Source organism: Rattus norvegicus, chromosome 8 (genome assembly GCF_021556685.1).
Source record: "Rattus norvegicus strain SHRSP/BbbUtx chromosome 8, alternate assembly SHRSP_T2T, whole genome shotgun sequence".
Classification (NCBI taxonomy): Eukaryota; Metazoa; Chordata; class Mammalia; order Rodentia; family Muridae; genus Rattus; species Rattus norvegicus.
In genome coordinates, this window is record NC_141541.1 from 104,240,889 (window position 1) to 104,267,492 (window position 26,604).

A 26,604-nucleotide genomic window follows, 5' to 3' on the forward strand; every position below is an offset into this window, starting at 1 on the left:
TTCCTCTTCACGATACTCTAGTACAGATTCTTCCTCATCTGCCCTCAGCCATGCATACAACCCTAAGGTAACCAAAATCACATGCCTCAACCTTAAGCCATGCTACCTTAGAACATATTTAAATTGTCACTCATCACTAGCTCTTTTCCTGCCATTTCCTGCCTGGTATAGTTCAGTGGTACAGTTCCACTTGAAGTTCTGTAGTAAATCTCCAGTTCAGAGGAAAAGAAGAGAGACACTTAATATATGTAAAACATATAACATCTTTTCTTTAAATCCATAGGCTGATTATTTGCAACCGAAATTGTTGGGCATTCTAGCCTTTTTTAATATGCAGTTACTGAGCTCCAGTGTTGGTATTGAAGATAAAAAAATGGTAAGTGGTGATATTTGAATTCCAAGACACTAGAATAAAATTTATATTGAATACTATGAGTTCTGCATCTAGTTTAAACATTCAAGTAGAAAAAGTCATGGAACAAGCTGGGTGTGGTAGCTCACCCCTGTAATTTCAGCATGTGCAGGGCTCAGAGCGTAATGCTAGCCTGGGCTACATCTTGAGTTCCAAGCAAGCCTTAACTAAGTATGAGACTGTCAAAAAGGAAAAGCAACCAAACATTTGATATTTATTACTGGTTATATATTTGTTCTTTAGACATTGTAAAAATAGAAATTGTACCATTGGCAGCTCTTTCACTAATGATGAAAATTAGGAAACCAACTCAAGCTGTCGTAAAGAATTCGACACTAAATACACTAAATACTAAATACACAAAAATAACTTCCGCTACAACTTGATTCTAGATTCAAAGAACATTTCAGAATCAGTATCTTTGGTCAGAGTCTCTAGGTTAACTCTCTACTTTTGTTATAATAGCTCAGGGTGTGTTTGAACTTCTGGTAGTCCTCCTGCCTCAGCCTCCTGTATGCTGGGATCATGACAGCCACCTTGCTCAGCTAGTTTTCAACTTGTCAGGTAATAATACTAATGTCTGCAGGCCCATGCCATCATGACATCTAGCACAGTTGAAAACTTAAGCCAGCAGTACCTGAGAACTTCAATGTCAATTGTATAATTAAATTTTATTGGTTCGGGCTGGAGAGATGGCTCAGTAGTTAAGAGCACCGACTGCTCTTCCAGAGGTCCTGAGTTCAAATCCCAGCAACCACATGGTGGCTCACAACCATCTGTAGTGGGATCCGATGCCCTCTTCTGGTGTGTCTGAAGACAGCTACAGTGTACTCATATACAAAATAAATAAATAAATCTTTAAAAAAAAGCGTATGAGCATTTAAAAAAAAATTTTATTGGTTCACCTGGGTCTACTGTTGGTATTTCTGTTCTTAGTGTATATGTGTGTTAGCATGAGTATGCAACAGTGCTCACATAGAGGTCAGAGGGCAACATGGATGAGTCAGTATACTCCGACTGTATGGGTTTTAGGGCTAGAACTAGGTTGTCAGGCTCTGCAGCAAGCCTTTACCTTAAGAGCTACCTTGCTGGTCCAGTAGCACCTTTTATTTCAGAATGCATTCCCCTTCTGATAACTTTAAGGATCCACATAAGACAGCAAAATTTAGCTACAAATTCTAACGGTCATTGCCTATAATTTCAGTTTTAACTAGTAAATTTTCAGTAACTTATATGCTATCTAAATGGCTTCCCAGACACTTATGCTAAATGAAGAAATGGTTGAGTGTACGTCTAAGGAAAGTGGAATTCATGTTACAAAGCCATAAAGAGCTTCCATGTTTTGGTACCTGTGCTGGCTAGTTTTATGTCATCTTGACACAAGGTATAGTCACTGGTGAGGAGAGAGCCTCAGTTTAGAAAATAGTTCCATAAGATCAGGCTGTAGCCAAGCGTATAGGGCATTTTCTTAATTGGTGAATGAGGGAGGGTCCAGCCCTCTGTGGGTGGGGCCACTTCTAGGCTTGGTGGTCCTGGGTGCTGTAAGAAAGCAGCCTGAGGGGTTGGGGATTTAGCTCAGTGGTAGAGCGCTTGCCTAGCAAGCGCAAAGCCCTGGGTTCGGTCCCCAGCCCCGAAAAAAAGAAAAGAAAAAAAAAGGCAGCCTGAGTAAACCCTGAGGGGCAAGTCCATACATAGCACCCCTCCATGGCTTCTGCATCAGTTTCTGCCTCTAAGTTCCTGCCCCATTTGAGTTCCTGTCCTGAATTCTTTCAGTGGTAAAGAGTGATGTGGAGACATAAGCCAGATAAACTCTTTCCAACTGAACTTGCTTTTGGCCATGGTGTTTAAACACAGGCGTAGTAACCCTAACTAAGACAGTACTGCATTCTGTTTCTGTTTTAAGGCTATCTGGTGGTTGTTTGCTGTATTAAATAAAGGACATCTTGAATTTAGAATCATTAAGACTATTATTGACCATTATGAAACATACTGCTTAAATTATATTATAAATAACTTCAAATTCAATCTATATCTGTATTTACACTAATGATATGAAAAATATTTGAAAAAATTTAGATGTATCATATCCTGATTTATTGGACCATAGTAGCAATACAACTTCAAGAGCAACAAAAATAAGAATGCAATTTGTTTTTCAGATTCTTGGTTCTCATATAAGTTGACCAAAAAATTGGCCAGCATTTATTAGATCTTTTGTGTCACATACATTGATACCTTGACATTTAGGTAGGAAGCAATTGTTTCTATCACTTGTCTCTCTGGCATCTTGTTTACAAGTTCTTTTTTAACAAACTCAACTTTCTTTGTAGGCCTTGACTAGTTTGATGTCTTTGATGAAGTTGATGGGACCTAAGCATGTTAGTTCTGTGAGAGTAAAGATGATGACCACACTGAGAACTGGACTGAGATTCAAGGATGATTTCCCTGAGTTATGCTGCAGGTAAATAACCATCATATTTGAAATGTTTTCTTGTATTTCTGGGTAATTCTAACGTGAGTTCTTATCACAGGCTGATCTGATTGGAACACTTTTTTCAATTGAGGTGTTCTTTTCCTAAATGACTCTAGTTTGTGTCGAGTTGGCAGTGAAGTAGCCAGCACAGTTGACCTTTGTCGTCTTGATGCACAGCCCCATCACTTGTTAAGTCGTAACTTTTTTTTCTTGATCATTTCCAATTAATTAATGTCACATATAAAACATGCTAACTTTTAAAAATCCCCGTCTAAACTTCCAAACACTTTAAAAGTTAATTTCTTTATAAAATTTAAGTCTCTCTAAAATTTCTAAGTCTCTTAACTGTGGGCTTCTATAAAGTCAAAAATAAGTTATGTACTTTCTTCCTCCAAGAGGAAAGGACCAGAGCACAGTCACGTTCCGAACAGAGCAAAGCCAAATTCCCAACAGTATGAATCACTCAGTGTCCAGTGTCTGCATTCACTTATGCTCTTCTAGGCTCTAAAGGACTCACATATTCCTCTGGCTCTGCAGACATGCAGACACAGGACATGCAGTTTCATGTAGGCTTTTTTATAGAACCCAGGACCACCAGCCCAGGGATGGCACTACCCACAAGGAGCTGGGCCCTCTCACCCTTGATCACTAATTGAGAAAATGCCTTACAGCTGGATCTCATGGAGGCATAATCCTCAAGGGAGGCTCCTTTCTCTGTAATAACTCCAGCTTGTGTCAAGTTGACACACAAACCTGCCAGTACATCAGGTTTGTCACAGCAATGATTGACAGCATGATTCTGGTACTTTTTTTTTTTTTTTTTTTTTTTGGTCCCATTAGGATTTCTGTTGCTGTAATAGCTTTTAACTCTCAAGTTATAGTCCATCACTGTGTGAAGTCAGGGCAGGAACTCAAGCAAGGCAAGAACCTGGAGATGGGAACTGAAACAAGCCATGAAGGAATGCTGCTTATGAGATTGCATCTCACAGCTTGCTCAGGGTGCTTTCTTTCTTTCCTTTTTTTTTTTTAAAGATTTATTTATTTATTATTTATAAGTACACTGTAGCTGTCCTCAGACACACCAGAAGAGGGCATCAGATCTCATTACAGATGGTTGTGAGCCACCATGTGGTTGCTGGGATTTGAACTCAGGACCTCTGGAAGAGCAGTCAATGCTCTTAACCACTGAGCCATCTCTCCAGCCCTCAGTGTGCTTTCTTATACCATCCAGAACCACTCACCCAGAAATGGCACCACCCCATTTATTATGGACCCACCCAAGTCAATCGTCCGTCCACCAGCTGATCTTTTGGGAGCATTTTCTCAGTTGTGATTACCTCTTCCAAATGATTCTGCTGATATCAGGATGACATAAAACTTCTTCACCCACTTACTTCTTTCATCTTCCATGGTTCCTAGACTGGCCTGGAACTTTCTGTGGGCAGAGCTGGGTTTATAGGTGTGTGCCATCACATCTGTCTTTTTGGGGTTTTCTTTGTATGTTTGTTTGATTTTGTTGTTGTTTGGGTTTTTTTGTTTGGATTGGTTAGATTTGGTTTGTGTGTGTATTTGCCCATACTGCTACCTCAGGCTCCTGATTTCTGGAATTGCAAACCTGTACCAATATACGTTTTTAATGTATCTAACCTATCATATTTAACCTACCACACCATAACTTAATGTAACCTAGCTTAAACGAGCTCAGAGCACTAACAGTAGCTTTCAGTTGGCCAACTTCATGTAACACAAAGCCTGTTTGTAGTAAAGTGTTGAGTATCTCATTAGTCTACTGAACACAGTAGTAAGCTACTCAGTATAATACATTGTTCACTCCCCATGATTCCATGAAACCTATGACTGTGGCTTGCTCTCACTGCCTAGCATCACAGGGAAAAATTGTGTTGTATTCCTAGTTCATGGAATGATGAAAATTGAGTTTTGTTTTTAAAATTTCCTAAGGTTCTTACATAGCCCAGGCTGCCCTTGAACTCTATGATGTTACTCTACAAGTGTTGAGATTGGAGTTGTGAATCACCACATCCAACCACCAAATAGAGTTTCTTCTCGATATGTTTACTCAAATACATTTAGAGTATTCTAAAGTTAAAAAATCTTTTTAAATTGTACTGTTCTTATAGATTATCTGTGGAAGCAAATGCATAAATACATTACATTCAAATTTTCTTTTGTATTGATCATGTCATGAAAAACTGATTTTACTTTGAAATTTATTTGTTTTGAGTATTTGGTTGGTTGGATGGTTGGTTGGCATTTTTAAGTTTTGTTTTACTTAGTATAACTTAGAGATCACTGTGTGTTTGTATGTATCATTGATCTTTATATCAAAAGCTACTTTAATCTCTTTATGCATATATCATTATTCAGCTAACAACTAATTGGTGGTACTTTACAAACATTAAAATACTTCAGTTAGGGGCTGGGGATTTAGCTCAGTGGTAGAGCGCTTACCTAGGAAGCGCAAGGCCCTGGGTTCGGTCCCCAGCTCCGAAAAAAAGAACCAAAAAAAAAAAAACAAAAAAACTTCAGTTAATTGTTGTTTTTCACTTAGAGCATGGGACTGCTTTGTTCGTTGTCTGGACCACGCTTACCTGGGACCCCTGCTCAGTCATGTCATAGTGGCTTTGCTACCTCTCATACAGATGCAGCCTAAAGAAACTGCGGCTATCTTTCACTACCTCATCATTGAAAACAGGTATTGTAACTGAAATTAATCAGAAAATAGTGACATCTGTGTATCTCTGTGTGTGTGTGTGTGTGTGTGTGTGTCTGTGTGTGTGTGTGTGTGTCTGTGTGTGTGTGTGTGTCTGTGTGTGTGTGTGTGTAAACCAAAAGTTGACATTGGGTGTCTTCCTCAGTCATCCTCCACTTTATTGTTTTTGTTGTGTGTTTGTTTTTTGAATGTTTTAAGTAGGATCTCACTATGTCACTCTGGCTGTCTCGGAACTCACTACTTAGACAAGTCTGCCCTCAAACTCACAGAAATCTGCTTGCCCCTGCCCCTGCCCCTGCTCCTGCTCCTGCCCCTGCCCCTGCCTCCCGGACACTAGGATTTAAATGCCACCACCTTATTTTTTGAGACAAAGTCTTGGGAAGAACTGACCCCTTTAGAGTCTGGCTCACCAGCAAAGCTCCGAGAGCCCTGTCTTTGCTTCTTGGCCCTGGGTTCACAGGCACACACTTTCCTGTGGTTACTTGGGGATCCAATTTACATCCTCAATCTTACACAGCAAGTGCCTTACCAAATGGGCAATCTCTCCAGCTCTAAAATATTTAGAAATGTATTTTTATGTCTCAAAGTATTAGTATTAGTTTGATAATGTAGATTACTATTTTAATAGAGTCAAGTCTTTTGGGAAGATTATTGGTATATGACTACTTATCTAAATAGTCGAATTTTCAATGGGTGTTGTTTCTATTTTAAATATACTTGAAACTCATTGATTAATAGATCAGTAATGAATTTTCTTCACTGATTTTCATTTGGTAAAGGTAATTTTACCTTTCTTAAGTAAATCAGGTACCCTAAGGAATGCTAGGAGGGGTATTTATCACTTTCTGCACCACTCCTCCTCAGTTGCTTAGAATTTCTATTTCATCAAATTACCCTTGAACCAGCTTCCCTTACTTTAGACTTTTATGGCTTTTTTCTTCCTTTAAAAATCATTTCTTTCCATGTATTATTTCAGCATAGACAGATGTTCTCTGGGTCTCTTTCTAAATATTGATTTGCAAATTGGTTATCTTGACCTTTAAAGCTGGACACATCTTACTTTTTGACATCTTTCCCTACTGATTTTCCAATCTCACTGATGACTGTAGCAGGAGACTGCAGGGAACGTGAACAAGTGACAAAGCAGACCACACTTTAACCACACTTAAATTTTCACTCACGCTGCTTCATAATCTAAAATATCTTCCAGCATATTTCAAGCTTGTTTTTCTGTTACTTATTTAACTGCCGTATGTCATAATTCATTCTTCTGAAGAGTTACGATGTAAGCACTGCCCACCCATAATGTGCTGTTGTCATTCCTTTAAATTATTCTAGTAACTATTGAGGCATGAACACAGAAGTAACCATATCTTTTTTATTCATTGGAAATACTTCTAGGTGTTTTTCTTTTTTTTTCTTTTTTCTTTTTTCCTTTTCTTTTTTGGTTTGGTTTGATTAGTTTTTTACATGCTAGAACAATCAAATCACCAACATCACTTTTCATATTTCTTTTCATTTGTTATACTAATTATACATTTGCTCATTGTCTGTTATGGATGGTAGAATAATTTTTCTGACTTTTTCATGTCATAAGAAAATTTTTCTTTCACTTGGTACTAGGTAGACAGTCTCTCCACCTCCCTGAGTGAATGAATTGTTCTAGATTTGTTTGTTTTTTCCCAAGTCTAGTACAGAGCTTGGAGTCTAACAGCCCAAATAGTGACTATTTCTGGTTTTTTTTTTTAATTAGTAAAGACTAGAATTAAAAATATATTTAAACCTAAAAAGATCATTCATTATAATCTAATCAAATAGTATCAATAAGTGTTACTTTCATATTTTCCTCTAAAACTTCTACATAAAAATTTACATTTGGGGATTGATTTTCACTACTTATTTGCTATTTTACAAATTACTGCAAATATGGTGCCTTAGGAACAGTGAATACCTTTATTTGCTCACCATTTTGTAGTTTAGACTGAGTTCAGCTTGTTATTTCTTCTATTGATCTCACCGGAGGTCACTGGAATGGCCACATTTGGCTAGAAGGTAGACTGTCAAAGTAATGTCAGAGCTCTCCTCTCTGTGTGCCCTGTCTATGTTGATAGCCAGATTTCTCCCACGGAGATTCAGTATTTCCTGAGCACAAAAATGGAAACCGCCAGGCCTAAGTGCTTTTCTGTCCACAGCATATCTTCTACCACATGTATTTAGCAAATATGTAGCATATGTATTTGCTAGAGGAACAAGGTTCCATAAATATGAATGTTCATACGGAGAGGTATGGTTTATTGTGGGCCCCTGATATAACGGAATATCAAGACTATTTCATAGCTGTGGTTAGTTGCCATTATTAAGTATTTTAATATATTTATTTAATTTGTGATACTAGAGATTGAGCTCAGGCCTTGTGCATGCTAAGCAGTCACTCTACCACTGAATTATTCATAGAGTAATTGCTAGTATTAATTTATTTGGAACCCTAGACATGGCTAGGAAGATTACTTTGCATGTGAATAATCACAATGAGCTTTTAAGTATGAATGTTATAGCTTTACCTTCAGTTTTTACATTGATATTCTTACAAATAATTCTTTGTAACTATTAGGGTTGCCGTGCAAGATTTTCTTCATGAAATATATTTTCTGCCTGATCATCCAGAATTAGAAAAGATAAAAGCAGTTCTGCAGGAATATAGAAAGGTATTTCATTTCTTTATTTATGATATGGAAGATCTTGAATACAAAATTGTACCTGATTCTAGTACACTAAGAAAGACCCTTTACCATCACAGCTTGGTGCATCGGCTCTTTCGGGTAATCCCAGTGTTCTGAAAGCAGAGCCAGGAGGATCTCCATACGTTTGAGGCCAGCATGTTCTTAATGAGTGCCAGCCAAGACAACATAGAAAACCCTGTCTTAAAAAATAAAAAAATATAGGGCTGGAGAGATGGCTCAGTGGTTAAGAACATTGACTGCTCTTCCAGAGGTCCTGAGTTCAATCCCAGCAACCACACGGTGGCTCACAACCTTCTGTAATGGGATCCGATGTCCTCTTCTGCTGTGTCTGAAGATAGCTACATGTACTCATATACATTAAATAAATAAATAATTCTAAAAAAAAAAGAAAAGTATAACCATTGTTACCATGGTGATTATAGTACTATGAATCAGTAACCTTGGGAGGGAAACTCTGTCATTTAAATTTTTATTTTGTTTTGCTTTGTTTTGTGACCATCTTTTATAGCTGAGGCTCTCTTCAAATAACACTATGTAGCTGAGGCTGGTCTTGAACATCTCATCCACCTGCCTACCATTCCAAGTGCTAGAATTATGGTCATATACTACTACCACATCCTGTTTAGGCAAGAGACACATTGGCATTAGATAGAGGCCACCATCTCTACATTCCTGAAAGGAAAGATGTGGGGTGATTCTTGCTGTATCATGCCGTAAACCATAGTATCACTATGATTATACTATAATGTCATTATGTCTGATCTAAATGATTCTTGATCATCTTGAAATCTTACAGAATTTCTAAAATTATGAAAATACTGCAATTTCATAGAATTTCAGAACTGAAACTAGAATTTAAGATTTTGAGGTGTGAAAGACCTTATCTATCTTATCTAGGTGTGAAAATTATGTACAAAGTCCACAGTTCTGCCTCAGGGTCATTGTGTAGCATCCACAAATTAGGGAAAACTTGTATCTTTTCTAAAATTATTATTATTATCAAGAAGCACTTATTTTAGGTAAGTTTTTATTTAATTGGAAGAAAAATTTTTAGTTCTAAAGATTTTAGAATAAAAATGATTTTCCCTCAAAAAATTACTCTGATGACATAGACTTTGCAAAGAAAGGGTTGGAAAAACGTTAGTTGGGTTATACTTTAGGTATTTTAACAGTAACTGATTACATAGCGAATGCAGGCCTTTCATATGTTTTCAAGATAGTTAATATGGAATGCGTCTATGCTCTGTGTATAGGAAACCTCTGAGAGTACTGATCTTCAAACCACTCTCCAGCTCTCTATGAAAGCAATTCAGCATGAAAATGTAGATGTTCGTATTCATGCTCTTACCAGCTTGAAGGAAACCTTGTACAAAAACCAGGTATGCTAAAGTGATATAATTCAAAATATATACATACATATATATGTAAATAGAGATAGATAGATAGATAGATAGATAGATAGATAGATAGATAGATAAAACCTATTGATGATCGATTGGCATTTTTGCTTGAGAACTCAAAAGATTTAGTCTTCATTGCTTATACATTTTTATTTTACATAGATTATCAGATCTGACTGAAAAAATCAGCAATCTGTGATAGATGCCCTTCAGTTTCAGTCTCAAAGGTCCTGATTTTATAGTTGTACTTTAGTCTACTGCATCTTCTTTGCATTTTTAAGAATTATTTTTATTTATGTGCCATAAATATGTTGTGCATTCTCATGTGTGCAGACATCTTCCTGCATCTTCTTTGAACCTTTAAAAATTATTTTTATTATGTGGCATAACATCCTCATATGTGCAGATGTCTTACTCTATCACTCTGCTTTTCAGATAGTCTCTCATTAAACTGAAAGCTCACTGTGTAGGCTAGATTGGCTGTCTACATTGCTTCTGGTAGCCTCCTGCCTCTGCCTCCCAACTCTGGGTTTCCAGCCATGTACAATCATTTCCCACTTTTTAAAGTAAGTAGTAGATGTTTGAACTCAGGTCCTCATGCTTGCACAATAAACAATCTTAATTCACTGAGGCATCTCCCAGCCATGATGACTTTATTACAAGTTGGGGTTTAGATGTTAGTATATTAGTAATTTATGTGATTCTTCTAGTGTAACTACCCCATTGATATCTGTAATAAAAAGTTTAGTAATTTTATTACTTTATAATTGGAATAAGCTAACTTTTTTAATGTTTGTTTATTTGATTTTGAGTAGCCTAAACTAGCCACAAACCTTCCCTCTGTTCCTTTCTCCCATCCTTCCCTTTGTTCCTTTCTCTCAGACTTCCCTCTGTTGCTACTCCTATTAAAAGAATCCTTTTGGGCAAATTCAAGATAGACAAGAAAGTAAGAAGCACAAATTAATTTTGATGGGAATTCAGAATTTTATTTAAAAGTCATGTTTACTAATTATTTCAAAGCAGAAACGAATTCATTGAAAATAAAATGCTAGAGACTTCTAGATTGTCCTGGAATAAAGATGAGTGCCTGAAGCAGCTCAGTTTCTTCAGCAACAGAAGTTGGGCGGTGGTGGTGTATACCTTTAATCCCAGCTCTCAAGAGGCAGAGGCTAGCCTGGCCTACAGCGTGAGCTCCAGAACAGTCAAGGCTATACAGAGAAACCCTACAAACAAAAAGTTGTAACATGGAAAGCACATAAAATCTAAGCCTAATCCACACCTTAAATATCATTAGAGGACAGGGTCCTGAGGTCTGCAGAATCTGAACAATCTGTTTAAAGAGAAGGATGGCTTCATTCCCAGTATAACAACACTGGAGATGCCTTCCAGGTACTTTCTGCATAAAGGATACTGCAAAGTATTAAGATGCTTAGGTCTCCAACAGTCATGGTCTCTGGGAGGAGTAGAGGACTAGGACAGAGGAGAAAGCATGCTTTAGAGACCCTTTTATAAACAAAAGAAAAGAGACAAGGGGAAGGAAGGCCTAAAGGTCTTGTAGAAATAAATTTATTAAATCCTACCTCTGATAACCAATAAATAAATAAATAAATAAAATGCTGTTTTATTTTTAAACAAATAACTTTGCTATGCTGGCATAGGTATGTATGTATGGATGTATGGATGTATGTATAAATGAATGAAAATCTTAAAGCCATTACAAAGTGCTTACTGTTAGAGCCTATATGGAGGGTTCACAATATGAGTAGAAAAATTACCTATAAGAAAGCTACATGTGGTGATGCATGTCTTTAATCCCAGCATTGAGGAGGTAGAAAAAGGTGAATCTCTGTTAGTTCAAGGCCAGCCTGGTCTACGTTAAAAGTTCCAGGTCAGCCAAGGGTAAGACTACAAAATAAAGTAAAAAAGGAATCCCAGCACTTGAAAAGCTGGCTGAGATAGGAACAATTGCCTAAGACCAGCCTAAGGTGAGAACTTGTCTCAAAGAAAAAAAGTCAGTTTGTGACAATTCTTTCTTAAACACCAAAAAAGTAAAAAAAAAAAAAAAAAAAAAAAAAACCACCCTAGATTTATCATTATAACCTAAGTTAAGCATTTCAAGTATTTGTAAGTTCAGAAAAAAATGAAGGAGAATTTAAATTTTAATCAGAAAGTGCTAGACAGATGACTGTCTGGTTAATAGTACTTGCTGTCAGTTGTGAAGATCAGAGTTCAGATCCCAACACCAACATAACAGGTTATGGATTCTATGTCTATAATCCCAGCTCTGACTTGGAGGTTTGTCAGTTTTCAGCCTCGCCTAGAAAACATGAGCCCCAGGTACAAGAAGACCTTGCCTCAAAGGAACAGGTAGAAAGTGATGGAAAAAAACTATCCAATGCCATCTTCTGGCACTTTACATGCAGTCACTCACATTGTAAACACACACATACTCAGACAAGTGCACTTTAGAAAAATAAAGTTGAATAAGTGAGATTAAAGGACATAATCAAGAAGATATGAACCACAGGTGACTGAACAGGCAATCAATTGAAAACAATGGGGCTGGAGAGATGGCTCAGCGGTTAAGAGCACTGTCTGCTCTTCCAGAGGTCCTGAGTTCAATTCCCAGCAACCACATGGTGGCTTACCACCCTCTGTAATGGAATCCAATGCCCTCTTCTGGTGTGTCTGAAGACAGCTACAGTGTACTCATATAAGTAACAAATAAATAAAAGTAAAATTCAAATTTAAAAAAGACATTTAAAAAAAAAAAGAAAACAATGAACAAATTATGGACTACTCTTGACTAAAAAAAATGTCATTGATAAAACATTAAAAATAATTAGTATCTTTTGAAGATACCAGAGTAATTTAACAGAATTGATATTTGAAGCTAATTCAAGGTAGCTTTCTGGAAACAAATTATCTATTACAAATATTGAAATACTCCATTTTATACAAAGAAAATACCAAGTAGTCAACTCAAATAAGTCATAGAGTTTAGTAATGTAGAAAAATCAAACTTTCAAACAAAAAAGAAAATTTGTTTAATTTTTTAGACTTATTTTTATACATAGACTTATATATACATATTTTATATAATGTATAATACACACACATATATATATAATATACACATATACATAAATTTTTTTGTTTTGTATGTATACATGCCTGGTGCCTGCATAGGTCAGAACTGAAACTGGGGTTATAAATGTTTGTAAGCCACCATGTGAGGACTGGGAACTGAACCCAGGTCCTCTGTCAGATCAGCAGGTACACTTTAACTGTTGATCCATCTCTCCAACACCCCATCCCTTTAAAATCCAATGGCAAGGTCAAGGAAGCTAAATTGATACAGGGGCTTACAGACCTCCCCCTGCCCCTCTCTGTCCCCCCTCCAAAAAGAAAAAAGAAAAAAAGAAACAAAATCTCTGGGCTTATTAGAGGCTCATGGTTAAGAACACAGCTTTAAATACACAAGAACTGAAGAAATACCATTTTTACAAGTTAGCCCTTTCTAACACATTCATTTGAGGATGGGTTTTATTTAGTCTACATGACAGAGCAGACTTTGTAAAAAAAAAAAAAATAACACTATTTATATATTTATCTGATATAATTATAAATCTAAGATGAAATAATATTTGGACAAGAAAAGAATCTCTATGAATGTTACATATTCCAACAAATAAACAGCACTTTTTATATGAGCGAGTAAAATATGTAAAAGAATATGTAGAAGTAAAAATATGTGTATCGTTATATACCATTTAAAGCTGGCAAAATACATATAGGCTTAACAGAAATGAGCACTAAGTTATACTATCTAAAAAATAATTCTTGGGCAAGAGAGGTGTCTTAGTAGTTAAGAGCACATTGTTCAAAACATACTGTGTGGTATATTCTACAAAGTCATCAAAAACTAATTTCAAAGATTGAAGATATAGGAATTTAAGCTCTCTAGTTTAGGAAAACATGCTGTAAGAGTTCTATATAAACTTTCTACTTTTATTTAAGGAAAAACTGATAAAATATGCAACTGATAGTGAAACAGTGGAGCCTGTTATCTCCCAGCTTGTGACAGTAATTTTGAAAGGCTGCCAAGATGCAAACTCTCAAGCTCGCTTGCTCTGTGGGGAATGTTTAGGAGAACTGGGAGCAATAGACCCAGGACGATTAGATTTCTCAACAACAGAAACTCAGGGAAAAGATTTTACATTTGTGGTAAGTAATGGTAATTTTGAGTGATGTTTCTTTGTCTAAGTTATCTTTTCTGTTGTTGTTTTTGTTTTGTTTTATTTTTTTCTTGTGTATGAGGTTTTACCTAAATATATATCTGTGTGCCACGTGCCTGCTTTGTGTCCACAGAAGCCAGAAGAGGCCATTGGATCCCCTGAAATTGAAGACAGTTTTGCGTTTTCATGTGGGTACTGGATAGTGAGCCCAGGTCCTCAGCAAGAGCACCCAGTACTCTTAACTGCTGAGCAGTCTTTCTCCCTGAATTGAGTTTTATATGTTCCATTTGTACAGTCCGACATTTTAAATAGCTTTTATTACTAACTAAATACTGTCATGGAAGTCTAGTCAAATGCCAATCTAATGTGTAATCTAATTATGATAATAGTTAAGGCCTAATTAGTTATCTAAAGATTAACACTTGAAAATAATTGGTAGTGTTTCCATAGAAAACTAGTTTCTTAGGATATTCTAGTAATGTATATATTTTAGGAAAATCCATGTTAACAATCAATTTGTTCTTTTTGCTTGCTTGCTTGTGTGTATGTGTGGGTTTGTTTGTTTTCAGTGCTAGGGATTGAATTCAGGGCCTTGCTACTAGGCAAGTCTCTTCTGCTGAGATACAGCAACAATCAAAAATGAGATGTTTGTTGTGTCCCTGGTGAATCTGAGTGGAAAGAATGTTGAAATTACCATGGAGTAACTAACTACCTTCTGTAAAGCAACTCTTAGGCTTTACAGAGTAGTTTAGGAACTGCTATGAATACAGTTTGCTTTTTAAATTTTATTATCATTTGTGTGTGTGTGTGTGTGTGTGTGTGTGTGTGTGTGTGTGTGCGCGCGCGCGCGCCACTGCACACAAGTGGAGGTCAGAGAACAATTTTGTAGGTCAAGCAAGCAAGCACCTTGACCCACTGAGCCATCTTGTCATCCCTGCAGTTTCCTTTCTGCCTATTAAATACAAACTGGCCTAACTATTCAAAAGTTGAATGATTTTGATACAGTTTCATAACATGCTAAGAAGATACAGTGTTTGACTTCTTAGCTTTGGATGATACTTTAGCCATGATAGCAGCTTAGTTTGAGCTTCACCCTCCTTTGCTATTTCTACACTCATTGTGGGTGGCACAGTGACACCAAGAAAATTCGTATGTCAGTTATTGAATTAAATTCTTTTCTTGCTTATATTAAGACTGGAGTAGAAGATTTAAGCTTTGCCTATGGATTGCTGATGGAGCTAACAAGAGCTTACCTTGCGTATGCCGATAACAGCCGAGCACAAGATTCAGCTGCTTATGCCATTCAGGTAAGCATGCTCACGTGTAATAGCAATTACTGACTTTATACTATGAAATGCTTGTAAGAAAGCTATAAATGCCATGCTTGTAAAAATCTTAACTATATCACCTTTATCATCTAAGAATACAGATTCAAAATAAATATTTTAGAGAACAGTATATTTTCTTCAATGAATAAAAACAAAATATGACACATAAATATGAAAATGCCATAGTGTAACCTATCACATTGTGTAAACCTAAAAATAAATTTTTTAAATTATATATTCTCTTTTTAAAAGTATTTAACATGCTAAAAATACTTGAAAATGCTTAATATATATACAAACAAAAATATCCTTTCTGTTAAATAATGCAAAATATTATTTATAATCTTCAATTTGATTTTCTTGTGTCTAATGGTTTATCTTGAATAATTTTCTGTGTCAGAAACATATATCTAGTTCATTCTTTGCAATGACTCAAGAATACTCAATATGAATGTATTTAAGAAGTTTGCTTGAAACATCTAGGTTGTTACACTGCCTGCCTGCCTCCCTGCCTTTCTTTCTTTCTTTCTTTCTTTCTTTCTTTCTTTCTTTCTTTCTTTCTTTCTTTCTTTCTTTCTTTCTGACTGTTAAAAATGTTACTTTTAGCACACCTGAGTTAAGTGTGGTATGATGAAACAAATACAACAGAATATATACAGCATGTCAAAGAGGCAGTCTTTAAAGCCATGCTATAGAAAAGAGAAGACTGGGAGGAAGCCTGATTTAACAGAAGCTGTGGACACTGATTAATGCATATGCAAATCCAGTATTCTCCAAAGGATTTAGCAAAGATTTTTTTTTCATTTTCAGTCTTTTAAAGTAGACAGATTTGCTTACAATACAGCTGATTTTAAAAGCAATGAAACTTTAGTACAAACCCTGGAATTTAATCCAGCAGAGCGCTAAGCCTGCAATAAACCTGACCACCCAAGGTAATGGTGGACAGCAAGACTGGAATCTTCATCCTGCAGGCAAGAAGAAGAGGTGCTGCAAAGTGGGATTTGTGGGTAACCTTAGCTTCTACTTGCTACTTAATTCACAAAGTAAGAGACCTTTACAGATAACCCACACCCTTTAATTTTCTACTATGTAATAGGATTATAAGGCCAAGAATTCCTTTGGGGAAAACACTTTAATGATTGTAATAACCCTTACTCATTCTTTTGAAGTGTAAAGTATCTTAACTGGCTTACAGTTACAAATCATTTTTTTAATACACCATTGCTATAATATTAAAATTATTTATACTATTGATATCTAATATTCAAAGAATTTACTAATAATGCTACAATAGGCATCAGTGTGGCATGCTTATTAATTGATTCCATAGGTATAATTGTACGTCATGTTAAGAGTCTATTCTGGGGTTGGGGATTTGGCTCAGTGGTAGGCAAGCGCAAGGCCCTGGGTTTGGTCCCCAGCTCCAAAAAAAAAAAGAATAGAAAAAAAAGAGTCTATTCTGTCTCACTAGATCAGGAACACCACATTTATAGAACAAATAAACACATGGATCATACTAGCTCTTCAATTAGCTGTCACAGCTCAGACATGAATCCTCACTGTGTGAACAGAAGTCAGATTCAAATCTTATCAAAAGGTCTTAGTGGAAGTTGTCAGACATCTTCCAAGCCAATGGCCAGCAGATGAGACAGTAACAAAGATGAAAGGAAAAACTTCAGAAGTCTGCTGAGAAAATGCCCCCTTTCTTTATAAGACTTGTGTTTCTTATGCTGAGAGTAGTTGCACACTTCGGTGTTTAAAAAAGAACTCCTTGGGAATATTTTTTGGCTGACTTAACCAATCCCATATCCAGAGTTTTTCTTCAAGATACTTTCAATTTCTCTTCTCTCAATATAATCTTCCTCAGACAGAGTGCTGTTTTTCTCTCCAAAGCTGTGGGTGTCTGTTTCAGCTCTGTTGATGTCTTGTGGTGTCTGTGAGAGAGGTGGGCTGTCACAGTGAGAGCTCTTGGAGCTGCTTCGTCCAGACTCATGCTGTGCATCCAGCAGTATTTTTTCCATGTCACCATTATAAATAGAGACCAAGGCTGGAACGCTGCTCCCATTCCCACTGTTGAAGAACAGATCTACCCATGGTGGCTCGCTCTGCAACATGGTGGGTCAGCAAAGGAGCTGGAGCCCAACTGCAACAGGCCTGGGAGGTGGTCACAGAGGTAGCCGGGCAGCCTGCGCCACTCAGCTGCCTTTATAAAACATGACTTATGACTTGGGAGCCAGAAATGGTGGTGCACACCATTAATTTGAGCATTGGAGAGATGGAAACAGGAGGAGGATCATCAAATCTGTGACTGGCCAATTGCAGGGCAGCCTAGTTTACATAGTGAAGCTATCTCACAAAGTTTAAATTTTAAATAAAAATAAATACTTTTAATCCCAGTACCCAGGAGTCAAAGGCAGGCAGATCTCTATGAGTTCAAGATAAGTCTGAATTACCTGAAGAGTTCCAGGGCAGCCAGGGATACCTAGTGAGATCCTTTCTCAAAAAATAAATAAAATAAAAATTTAAAAAGATTCAGAGAACATATATCCAACAACAACAACAAAAACAAAACAAAACAAAAAAAACAAAAAAAAACCAACTTTGCCCTGGCTTTTGTAAGAATTTTAAGTTAGTTTTTTTGGTTTTGTAAATTTATTACCCCCACCCCTTGGTATTGGTTGTTTTGTTAGATAATTAGGTCTGTTCTCAGAATGTATTGGGGGGTTGCTTTAGCTAAGGTATTTGAGGCCAAGTTATCAAGACTATATGAGAAAAGGAAATAGGGTATTCCAGCCTTTGGTCCTGGGATGAGAAGTTACACAAGCTGACAAAACAGAGACCTGCCAGTGACAGGAGTTCTAGCAGATCGAAATGTGGAGAGGGCTTATCTTTGTGATCTGAACTAAATGCTGATTACACCTGTAATAATCTAAGAATTGAAAACTGCCCACCGAGTACAGAGAAAAGGAAGGCAGTTGTTGACCTTGACAGGATAGTTTCAAACAAGGAATAGATAGGAAAAGAAAAAAAAATGCAAAAACCCAGCTTTTGAGAAACAGACAGGTCATCAGAAAGGAGACAGTGACAGTGTAGAAGGAAGTTGGTGGCGTGTTTTGGTTTTTGTTGTGGGATATGAATGCTAAGTATACAGTCTACCATGAGCTATACCCTCAGTCCTGATAGAATACTGTAAGCAGTAAAGACATGGGGTGAGGTGCAGGTGTAGAAATGTTAAAAATAAGGGCAGGATGAAGATGTAGTTCTGTTGGCAGAGTGCTTGCCTACTATCATAAAGCCTGAAGTAGATCTTCAACAGACCTTGCATGCTAGCTAGTTATCTATGATCCTAGTACTGAGGACGTAAAGGAAGATGATAACAAATTCAATGTTATCCTAATACAGTGTATTTGAGGTCGTTCTAAGATATATATAACCCTGCCATAAAAGAACAACAAAATCCCTTAAGAGTAATCCATTGGGGCTGATGGTCCAGCTTAAAAGCACATGAGTTCAGAGGACTTGAGTTTGATTCTCAGCACCCAGATGACAGCTCTCAACTCTTTCTAGTTCCAGTTCCAGGATATCCAGTGCCTTTCTCTGGCCTCCATAAATACATGCATGTGGTGTACAGCTATACATGCAGACAAAGCACATATGCATATAGAATCATTAATTCATTGTAATAACAATAAAAAGAGCAGGTCATATGAGCACAAGTAATGAGCATTTTTATAGGTATTTATTGGTATTGTCAGGCTAACGTAGATCCTAGCAATAGGAATTTGAGAGGTCTTCTAACTTCTGGTTTCTCTGAAATTTGAGACAAGATCTGTAACTTTAAGCATATTATTATTGGTTTATCGTTTGTTTGTTTGTTTGTTTGTTTGAGATATGGAACTCACTAGAGAGTTCTGGCTGGCTGGTAACTCACTATGTAGACTATGCTAGCCTCAAACTCATAAAGATGTGCCTATCTCTGCCTCTCAAGTGGTGAGATTAAAGTTGTGCACCACCACACCCAGCCCCATACTGATGTTTTTAACTGTGTAGGTAAATGACCTGAAATCAAAGGAGAATCACTGATCTAATACATCCTGCTACTAGAAAAGGCCTTCTTTTATTTTTTTCTCACATTTTTATAGGTATTTGTGTGTGTGTACACACTCATGTGTGTGCATGTTTGGAGGTCAAAGAAATTGAGAGAACCAGTATCTCCTTCTACCATGTGGGTTCTGGGGCTCTAACTAAAAGGAAGAAGACAGTTTTGCTGGGGTAGTGGTACAGAGACAGGTTACAGAGAGGGAGAGAGCAAATCGGATACAGGTGAAGACAGAGTAAGCCAGAGAACAGGAAGGAGCCAGAAGATTAAAACAAATTGCCAAAGTTAGTATGAGGCCAAGCAGAGCAATTCAGTCAGAAGCTCAAGGAAACCAGACTGAATCAGTCAGCTGGGATAGGAGTTAGAGCCAGAACAGCTGAGTTGACCAGCCAGTCAGAGTTCAGAAAGAACTTGAAAGGGTGAGCTTATTCAGCAGTAAGTCTCAAGAGGCTGAAAACATTCTAGGCCTAGATAAGATTGTATGGAGGCTAGAAGCCCAGGCCTAGGTTAGCAGACTGAGGCAGTAAACCTCAGAGATAACAATTGAATCAGAAAAATAAAAGTTATTACAGATAATTAGTGACAAAGAATTTGTGTCTTAAAAACATCAAAATCGGGCTGGAGAGATGGCTCAGCGGTTAAGAGCACCGACTGCTCTTCCAGAGGTCCTGAGTTCAATTCCCAGCAACCACATGGTGGCTCACAACCATCTGTAATGGGGTTGGGTGTGTCTGAAGACAGCTACAGTGTGCTTATATACATTAAGTAAATAAATAAATCTTAAAAAAAAAAATCAAAATCTCTGTCCTTTTCCTCCACCCCCCGCCCTTTTCTATCTCTCCTTTCCGTCTCAGCTTCTCACAGGCTCTAATTATGTATGTCATGGCATTCTTGCCTCAAATTCTAAATCCTATTCCAGCTTCCTAAGTGCTGTGCTTACAGGCATGTATTGCCTTGCCCAACTGTGTTTGGTTTGGTTTGTTCTTTACAGGATCGATAACAGAATCATTCAGTCTCTGAGTTTCATAAGAATAGTGGTTTGGGATTTTTTAATTGTTAGTTTCAAGATAGTACCTCATGATGTAGACAAGGCTGGCTTGGAATTCCTGTGTAGTTCACAGACTCAATCCAGGAACTTGTGGAGATCCTGTGTCTCACTGACCCTAATGCAGGGGTTTTAGGTGTGTTCTACCACACCTAGCTATGAACTGGTCTTTAACATTTACATCATTTGGGGGGGAGGTTTTGTTTTTGTTTTTGTTTTTTTTTTTTCCGGAGCTGGGGACCGAACCCAGGGCCTTGCGCTTCCTAGGTAAGCGCTCTACCACTGAGCTAAATCCCCAGCCCCCGGGGGGGAGGTTTTTAACCTTAGTACTTTATATCTAGAAATTAAGTTGCCTTAAGTTTATGTACTCTTTCGGACTTTTAGCTACTTTTATTATAACTCCACAAAGAAATCAGATTCTCAGGGCCATGGCCTGAGTGAATCTTAGTTTCAGAGTGCATATTTAGTATATGTGTATAAAATCAATCCTTAGCACCAAAAGAAACATTCTAAGGACTGTAATTTTGTGACTATAAAAAGTTCTTTTTGTCTCAAAATAGTTCTTTTTTTCTTTTTTGTGTGGGGGTGTGGGGGGTGGGTGGGGAATGAGATAGTATTTCTCTGTATAACTGTCCTGGAACTACCTATAGACCATGCTAGCCTCGAACTCAGAGATCCACCTACCTCTCCTGCCCAAGTGCTGAAATTAAAGGTTCATAATCAAATGTTGCCATAGCTTTGTGACCTCAAGTATGGTACTTAATGGTTTGGATCATTGAAATACATGTCCTAAAGAAGTTTGGAATCGGGGTTGGGGATTTATCTCAGTGGTAGAGTGCTTGCCTAGCAAGCGCAAGGCCCTGGGTTCGGTCCCCAGCTCCGAAAAAAAGAAAAAAAAAAAAAAAGAAAGAAAGAAAAAGAGGTTTGGAACTTAAAAGTTTCATCTATCTGTTTCACTGTGGACTTACAGTATAACATATGTGTTTGTAGGAGTTTCACTTATCTATCTCACTGTGGACTTACAGTATAACATATGTGTTTGTAGGAGTTTCACTTATCTGTTTCACTGTGGACTTACAGTATAACATGTGTGTTTGTAGGAATTTCACTTATCTGTCCACTGTGGACTTACAATGTAACATATGTGTTGTAGGAGTTTCACTTATCTGTCCACTGTGGACTTACAGTATAACATATGTGTTTGTAGGAGTTTCACTTATCTGTTCACTGTGGACTTACAGTGTAACATGTGTGTTTGTAGGAGTTTCACTTATCTGTCCACTGTGGACTTACAGTGTAACATATGTGTTTGTAGGAGTTTCACTGTCTGTCCACTGTGGACTTACAGTGTAACATATGTGTTTGTAGGAGTTTCACTTATCTGTCCACTGTGGACTTACAGTGTAACATTTGTGTTTGTAGGAGTTGCTTTCTATTTATGACTGTAGAGAGATGCAGAGCAATGGCCCAGGCCACCAGTTGTGGAAGAGATTCCCTGAGCACGTCCGAGAAATATTAGAACCTCATCTTAATACTAGGTAGGTCTTTCAATTCATTTAAACTATTGCTATAATATTTTTTCTAATTTTGTAAATTTAATATTACCTTCATAGAGTTTTTAGCATCAAAAGTATTTTTGAGGTTGGGGTCCTCTATCAATGAAGTGCCTGCTGGTAAGCTTGAAGATTGGAGTTCAGATCCCTGAACCCATGTAATAAGTCAAACCTCTCACATGTACCTGAAACCCCTAGGTCAGCCAGCCTGGCCAAATGGAATTTGGCAAGCTGTAGACACTGTCTCAATTTAAAAAAAAAAAAGAGAGGAGGAAGAGGAGGAAGAGGGGTGAAGGAAGGAAGGAAGGAAAGAAAGAAGGAAGGAAGGAAAGACGGCAACTGAGAAGGCACCCGGGGTTGTCCACTGGCCTCCACATATATATACATATATTTGCACCAGAGCACACACTCATAGGCACACACAAAGCATAGAAGCCCACATTTCTGCCAAGTTTTAAGTAGTACAAGAGTGACCTTAGGACAGTAATGAGAATTTGTATGTGATACTTTCTTATTTAACATTTTTTACATTATTTATTTTTATGTGAGCGTGTGTGTGTGTGTGTGTGTGTGTGTGTGTGTGTGTGTGTGTGTGTGTGTGTACGTGTACGCACATGCTATGGCACACATGGAAGTCAGAAGACAACTTATGGGAGTTGACCCTTTTGGGAGCAAACTCAAGTCATCTAACTTGGCAGCAAGTACCTTTACCTGCTGAGCCATTACATTAGCCCATGGTATGACACATTTGTAACGGAGAGTAAAGGGACTTCCGGGTGGGGTATCCCTGAGCTTTTTATATGCAGTCTCTAACCTGGATTGCAGCTCAGCTGTAAGCTACACCTTTATTTGGAAGAGTTATGTTAGAACAGTTAAATCTAGTGCAGTTCAGAGTTGCCACAAAAGTAATTGTGCAGAAAACTTGAGGATGTGGCTAGGCAGAACGCGACTTGTAGTTCATATTCATGAATTCTTTAAATTCACTTAAGCATTTTTGTCACATAAAAATGTTTTCACACAAAAGTTTTACTCCTATTTTAGTGTTATATTTGAGATTTGGGGATTTCTTGTTTTCTAAAATATAGAATATAGTAAATTTTTTTTTGTTGTTGTTTTGTTTTGTTTTGATTTTTGCTGGAGACCTTTAGTATAGAGCAACTGTTATAATTATCAATTAGAATCTATGCCTTTCAGAAAATTCTACAGCTATGTAGTTGTGAGATAAGAGCTGTTTGAACATGTTTAACAAAAATGTAATGCTGAGGACACAAGGGAGAGTCATATTGAACTAATTTCTCTCATTTTAATAAGGAAAGCTAAAGACACCAACTGTGTTTACAGGTTAGATTATAAGAGAAGCATGATGGCTTATTTTTATCCTGTGTGAAGTCAGAAGTCCAGGAGACGAGATTACTGGGCAAAAGTGGCAGTAGACATGGTACAGATAGCTTGAGGATCCCTTGGCTTATTGAAGGGGAAAATTCTTCAGAAGCAGTCCAGCCAAACATTGAAGTCAGTCGCGATTATAAAACTTAAGACAGAAAGAATGTATCCATGTACTGAAATTGCCAATTAATGTGATAATAAGTAGATTTAGTGGATGCCCAAACTGAGGAGTAGTAGAGGATAATGTAACTGAGCAGCTTGACTGACTGGAGGTTGGGAGGATCTGAGGGAGACAGACTCAGAGGCTAAGGTGTACCTGAGGAGGATGTAATGACCTGCGCCATGCTCCACCCTCAAGATAGATAGTAGTAGAAAAGTACTGTCTTTGACCAGAACTCAGCAAACATATCAGAGTACCTGCTGTCAATGAAGAGGTGCATATAACATCTTATGCTTCCTTTACAATATTTCTACACATATATTTTCAATATATAAATTTTCAAAATTACAGATATAAGAGTTCCCAGAAGTCAACAGATTGGTCTGGAGTAACGAAGCCAATTTACTTAAGTAAACTAGGTAATAACTTTGCAGAATGGTCATCATCTTGGGCAGGTTATCTTATAACAAAGGTAAGAGAACGTAGTTCAGAATTTATTAACTGAACAGAAGTTCTGGAAGAATCTGGAATATATACCTGAATGTATAGCACATATTCCAAAAATAATGATATGATAGAAAATGTTTACCAATAATAACAATTTTTTAACTGTTTAATTAAAAATTTAGTAAGTACAGTTATTAGGTAAAAAGGCAATTCTCTTATCAAATAAATTATAGAATTAATTTACTGTAAAGCATTCATTATACCTACATTTTATATTGCAAAATAAAATCACTTAAGAGAATTTACAGGCTGAACAAATTAAAAGGTAATATTTTTTATTTTTATGCATTCATATTTTAATGTAAACCAGATATCTTACCATTTAGTGATACTTTTGGAAGAAGAAAAATCATCTGTACTTGTATCCAAAATAAAGAGATTTTTAAATGAAATTTCATAAAAAATAAAGGGAGGGCAGGAAGAGGTATGGGATGTGGAACAGTTGGAGAGTGTACCGGGAGGGGAATAAAATCTGGAGTGTAAAAAAAAAAAAAGATTAATAGAAAATTTCTGTTGGTCTAACTAACAAAAATATGCTCTGCATTCTAAGAAAATGCTTAAGGGATAATTAAAATTTACAACTTTTCCTTTAAATTTACATATTTGTTAGTATTTCAAAATAACGTATTAAATGGCAATTTTAAAGCATTTTCTTTCACCTTTTTATGAACACACAAAATATGTATGGAATGTTGAATATTATTAACTATTTGTAGCTCCAAATATTTTTGCCAAAATTTAATATTTTCTAATTTTATTTGAGATTGTTTCAAGTAAACCATCTTTTGTTTTAAGTCAAAATTTAATATTCAAGTTTTAAAAAGCCTTTAAAGTTTAACATTTCAATAATCATAGTAAGTTGAAATATTAGATCATAGAGTTAGCACACTATACTTAATAATAGCTAAATAAGATACAGTCAGGAAGTTAATCTATAACAAACATGAGACATTGAAAAAGAGGTGCAACAGGAGAGGCCGTGCGTGCTAATGTCGCTAGCAGCTAGCTCTGCATTGCCACTAGGATCTCAGTACTTCTGGCATTTGGGATCAGTTAGAGGGATGACCTGAAGTTCCCCTTGTTGAGTGTACATCTTTCTCTCAGTGGAGAGTGCCTACTCAGTCATGAATTATCTCACGAGGTACATTTTAACATTCAATCAATAGAATAAAATGTAAAATTACTCATCTTTCTTAAACCATTTGAGTTTATAGGTCCGGGATAATCTTGCCAGTAAAATCTTCACCTGCTGTAGTATAATGATGAAGCATGATTTCAAAGTCACCATCTATCTCCTTCCACATATCCTAGTATATGTCTTGTTGGGTTGTAGTCAAGAAGATCAGCAAGAGGTGAGAGTTTAACTTACTTGGTTTCCGGACATTTGACATGAGTTCTGAACATGTAAAACTTAATTTCCCTAACTTATTAGTATTAGAAGCTACAGAGTAGATAGTTTAGCAAGATGGCTCAATGGACAGAATGCTTGCCACACAAGACTGATGACCTGAGTTCAATATCCTGATTCCCATTAGAAAGAGAGAACCAGGCTTCCTTGAAAGTTGTCCCCTGACCTTCACATGCACACCATGGAACACCCACACTTGCTTTCCCACACATACACAAATAATAAAGACTAGCACTTGAGAGGCAGAGTGGCAGGAGCATCAGGAGCTAGAAGTCGCCCTCAGCTACATAGCCAATTTAAGTCCAACCTGTAGTACATGACATCTGTCTTAAACACAAATCTTGTCTTCTAGCCTTAAAAAATGTTTAATACAAAAAATGTATTATTATCAGTTCAATTACTTATTTACTCTGAAATTAATTTTAATTACTGTTCTTAAAACTTTATTTATGTGTGGGTGGGTGTCACATGATATTTGCAGGTTCCCAGAGAGACCAGAAATGAGTATCAGAGTTCCTGGAGCTGGAGTTATAGTCAGTCTTGAGCTATCTCACATATGTCTTCTGAACTGCCATCCTCTGAAGAGCAGCAAGCACTTTTAACCACTAAACCATCGTCTGTCTGGAGTTTTTAGTTATTCTTACCAATTTTTCTTACTCATTGATTTAGCTATAGATAAGAAAGGTTATTGTCAATGTGTTGTTTCTCTTAATTTCTGCTAGCATGTTTAGTCTTTCATATTAATAGAATGATATACTGTAGATACACCATTAACTATGACTGAATTATTTAGGTTTATGCAGAAATTATGGCAGTACTTAAGCATGATGATCAGCATGCCATCAGTACCCAGGACAGTGCATCGGATCTGTGCCAGTTGAGTACACAGACTGTGTTCTCTATGCTTGACCATCTCACCCAATGGGCAAGGCACAAATTTCAGGCATTGAATGCTGAGAAACTTGCACAAAACAAACCAAAAGGAGGTAAGGTCAACTAAATGTGTGAATATTTCCTTGTGCTATCCACCAGTCAACTCATCCATGTGTTAATTCTAAATTTAAGCGTTAGTTATTTTCTTTTTTGTTTGTTTGCTTATAAGACACTGTCTCAGTATGTAGCC

General features: G+C 36.9%; 1 protein-coding gene and 1 pseudogene across 2 annotated transcripts in view; one reads left to right on the forward strand and one right to left on the reverse strand.

The window, feature by feature from the left end:
• Atr (ATR checkpoint kinase) overlaps positions 1-26,604 on the forward strand; it is a 97,449-nt gene that overhangs the window by 21,221 nt on the left and 49,624 nt on the right. For both annotated transcript variants that reach the window (XR_015626967.1, NM_001427167.1), the window contains 11 exon segments: positions 284-376; positions 2,743-2,873; positions 5,455-5,598; positions 8,228-8,321; positions 9,611-9,736; positions 13,778-13,984; positions 15,189-15,302; positions 21,890-22,005; positions 23,918-24,038; positions 25,288-25,425; positions 26,275-26,467. Coding sequence is in view for 1 of the 2 variants with exons in the window: in NM_001427167.1 (NP_001414096.1) it covers positions 284-376; positions 2,743-2,873; positions 5,455-5,598; positions 8,228-8,321; positions 9,611-9,736; positions 13,778-13,984; positions 15,189-15,302; positions 21,890-22,005; positions 23,918-24,038; positions 25,288-25,425; positions 26,275-26,467 (1,477 nt within the window). In the remaining variant the exon portion in view is untranslated.
• Positions 16,914-17,437, reverse strand: Bnip3-ps2 (BCL2 interacting protein 3, pseudogene 2; annotated as a pseudogene).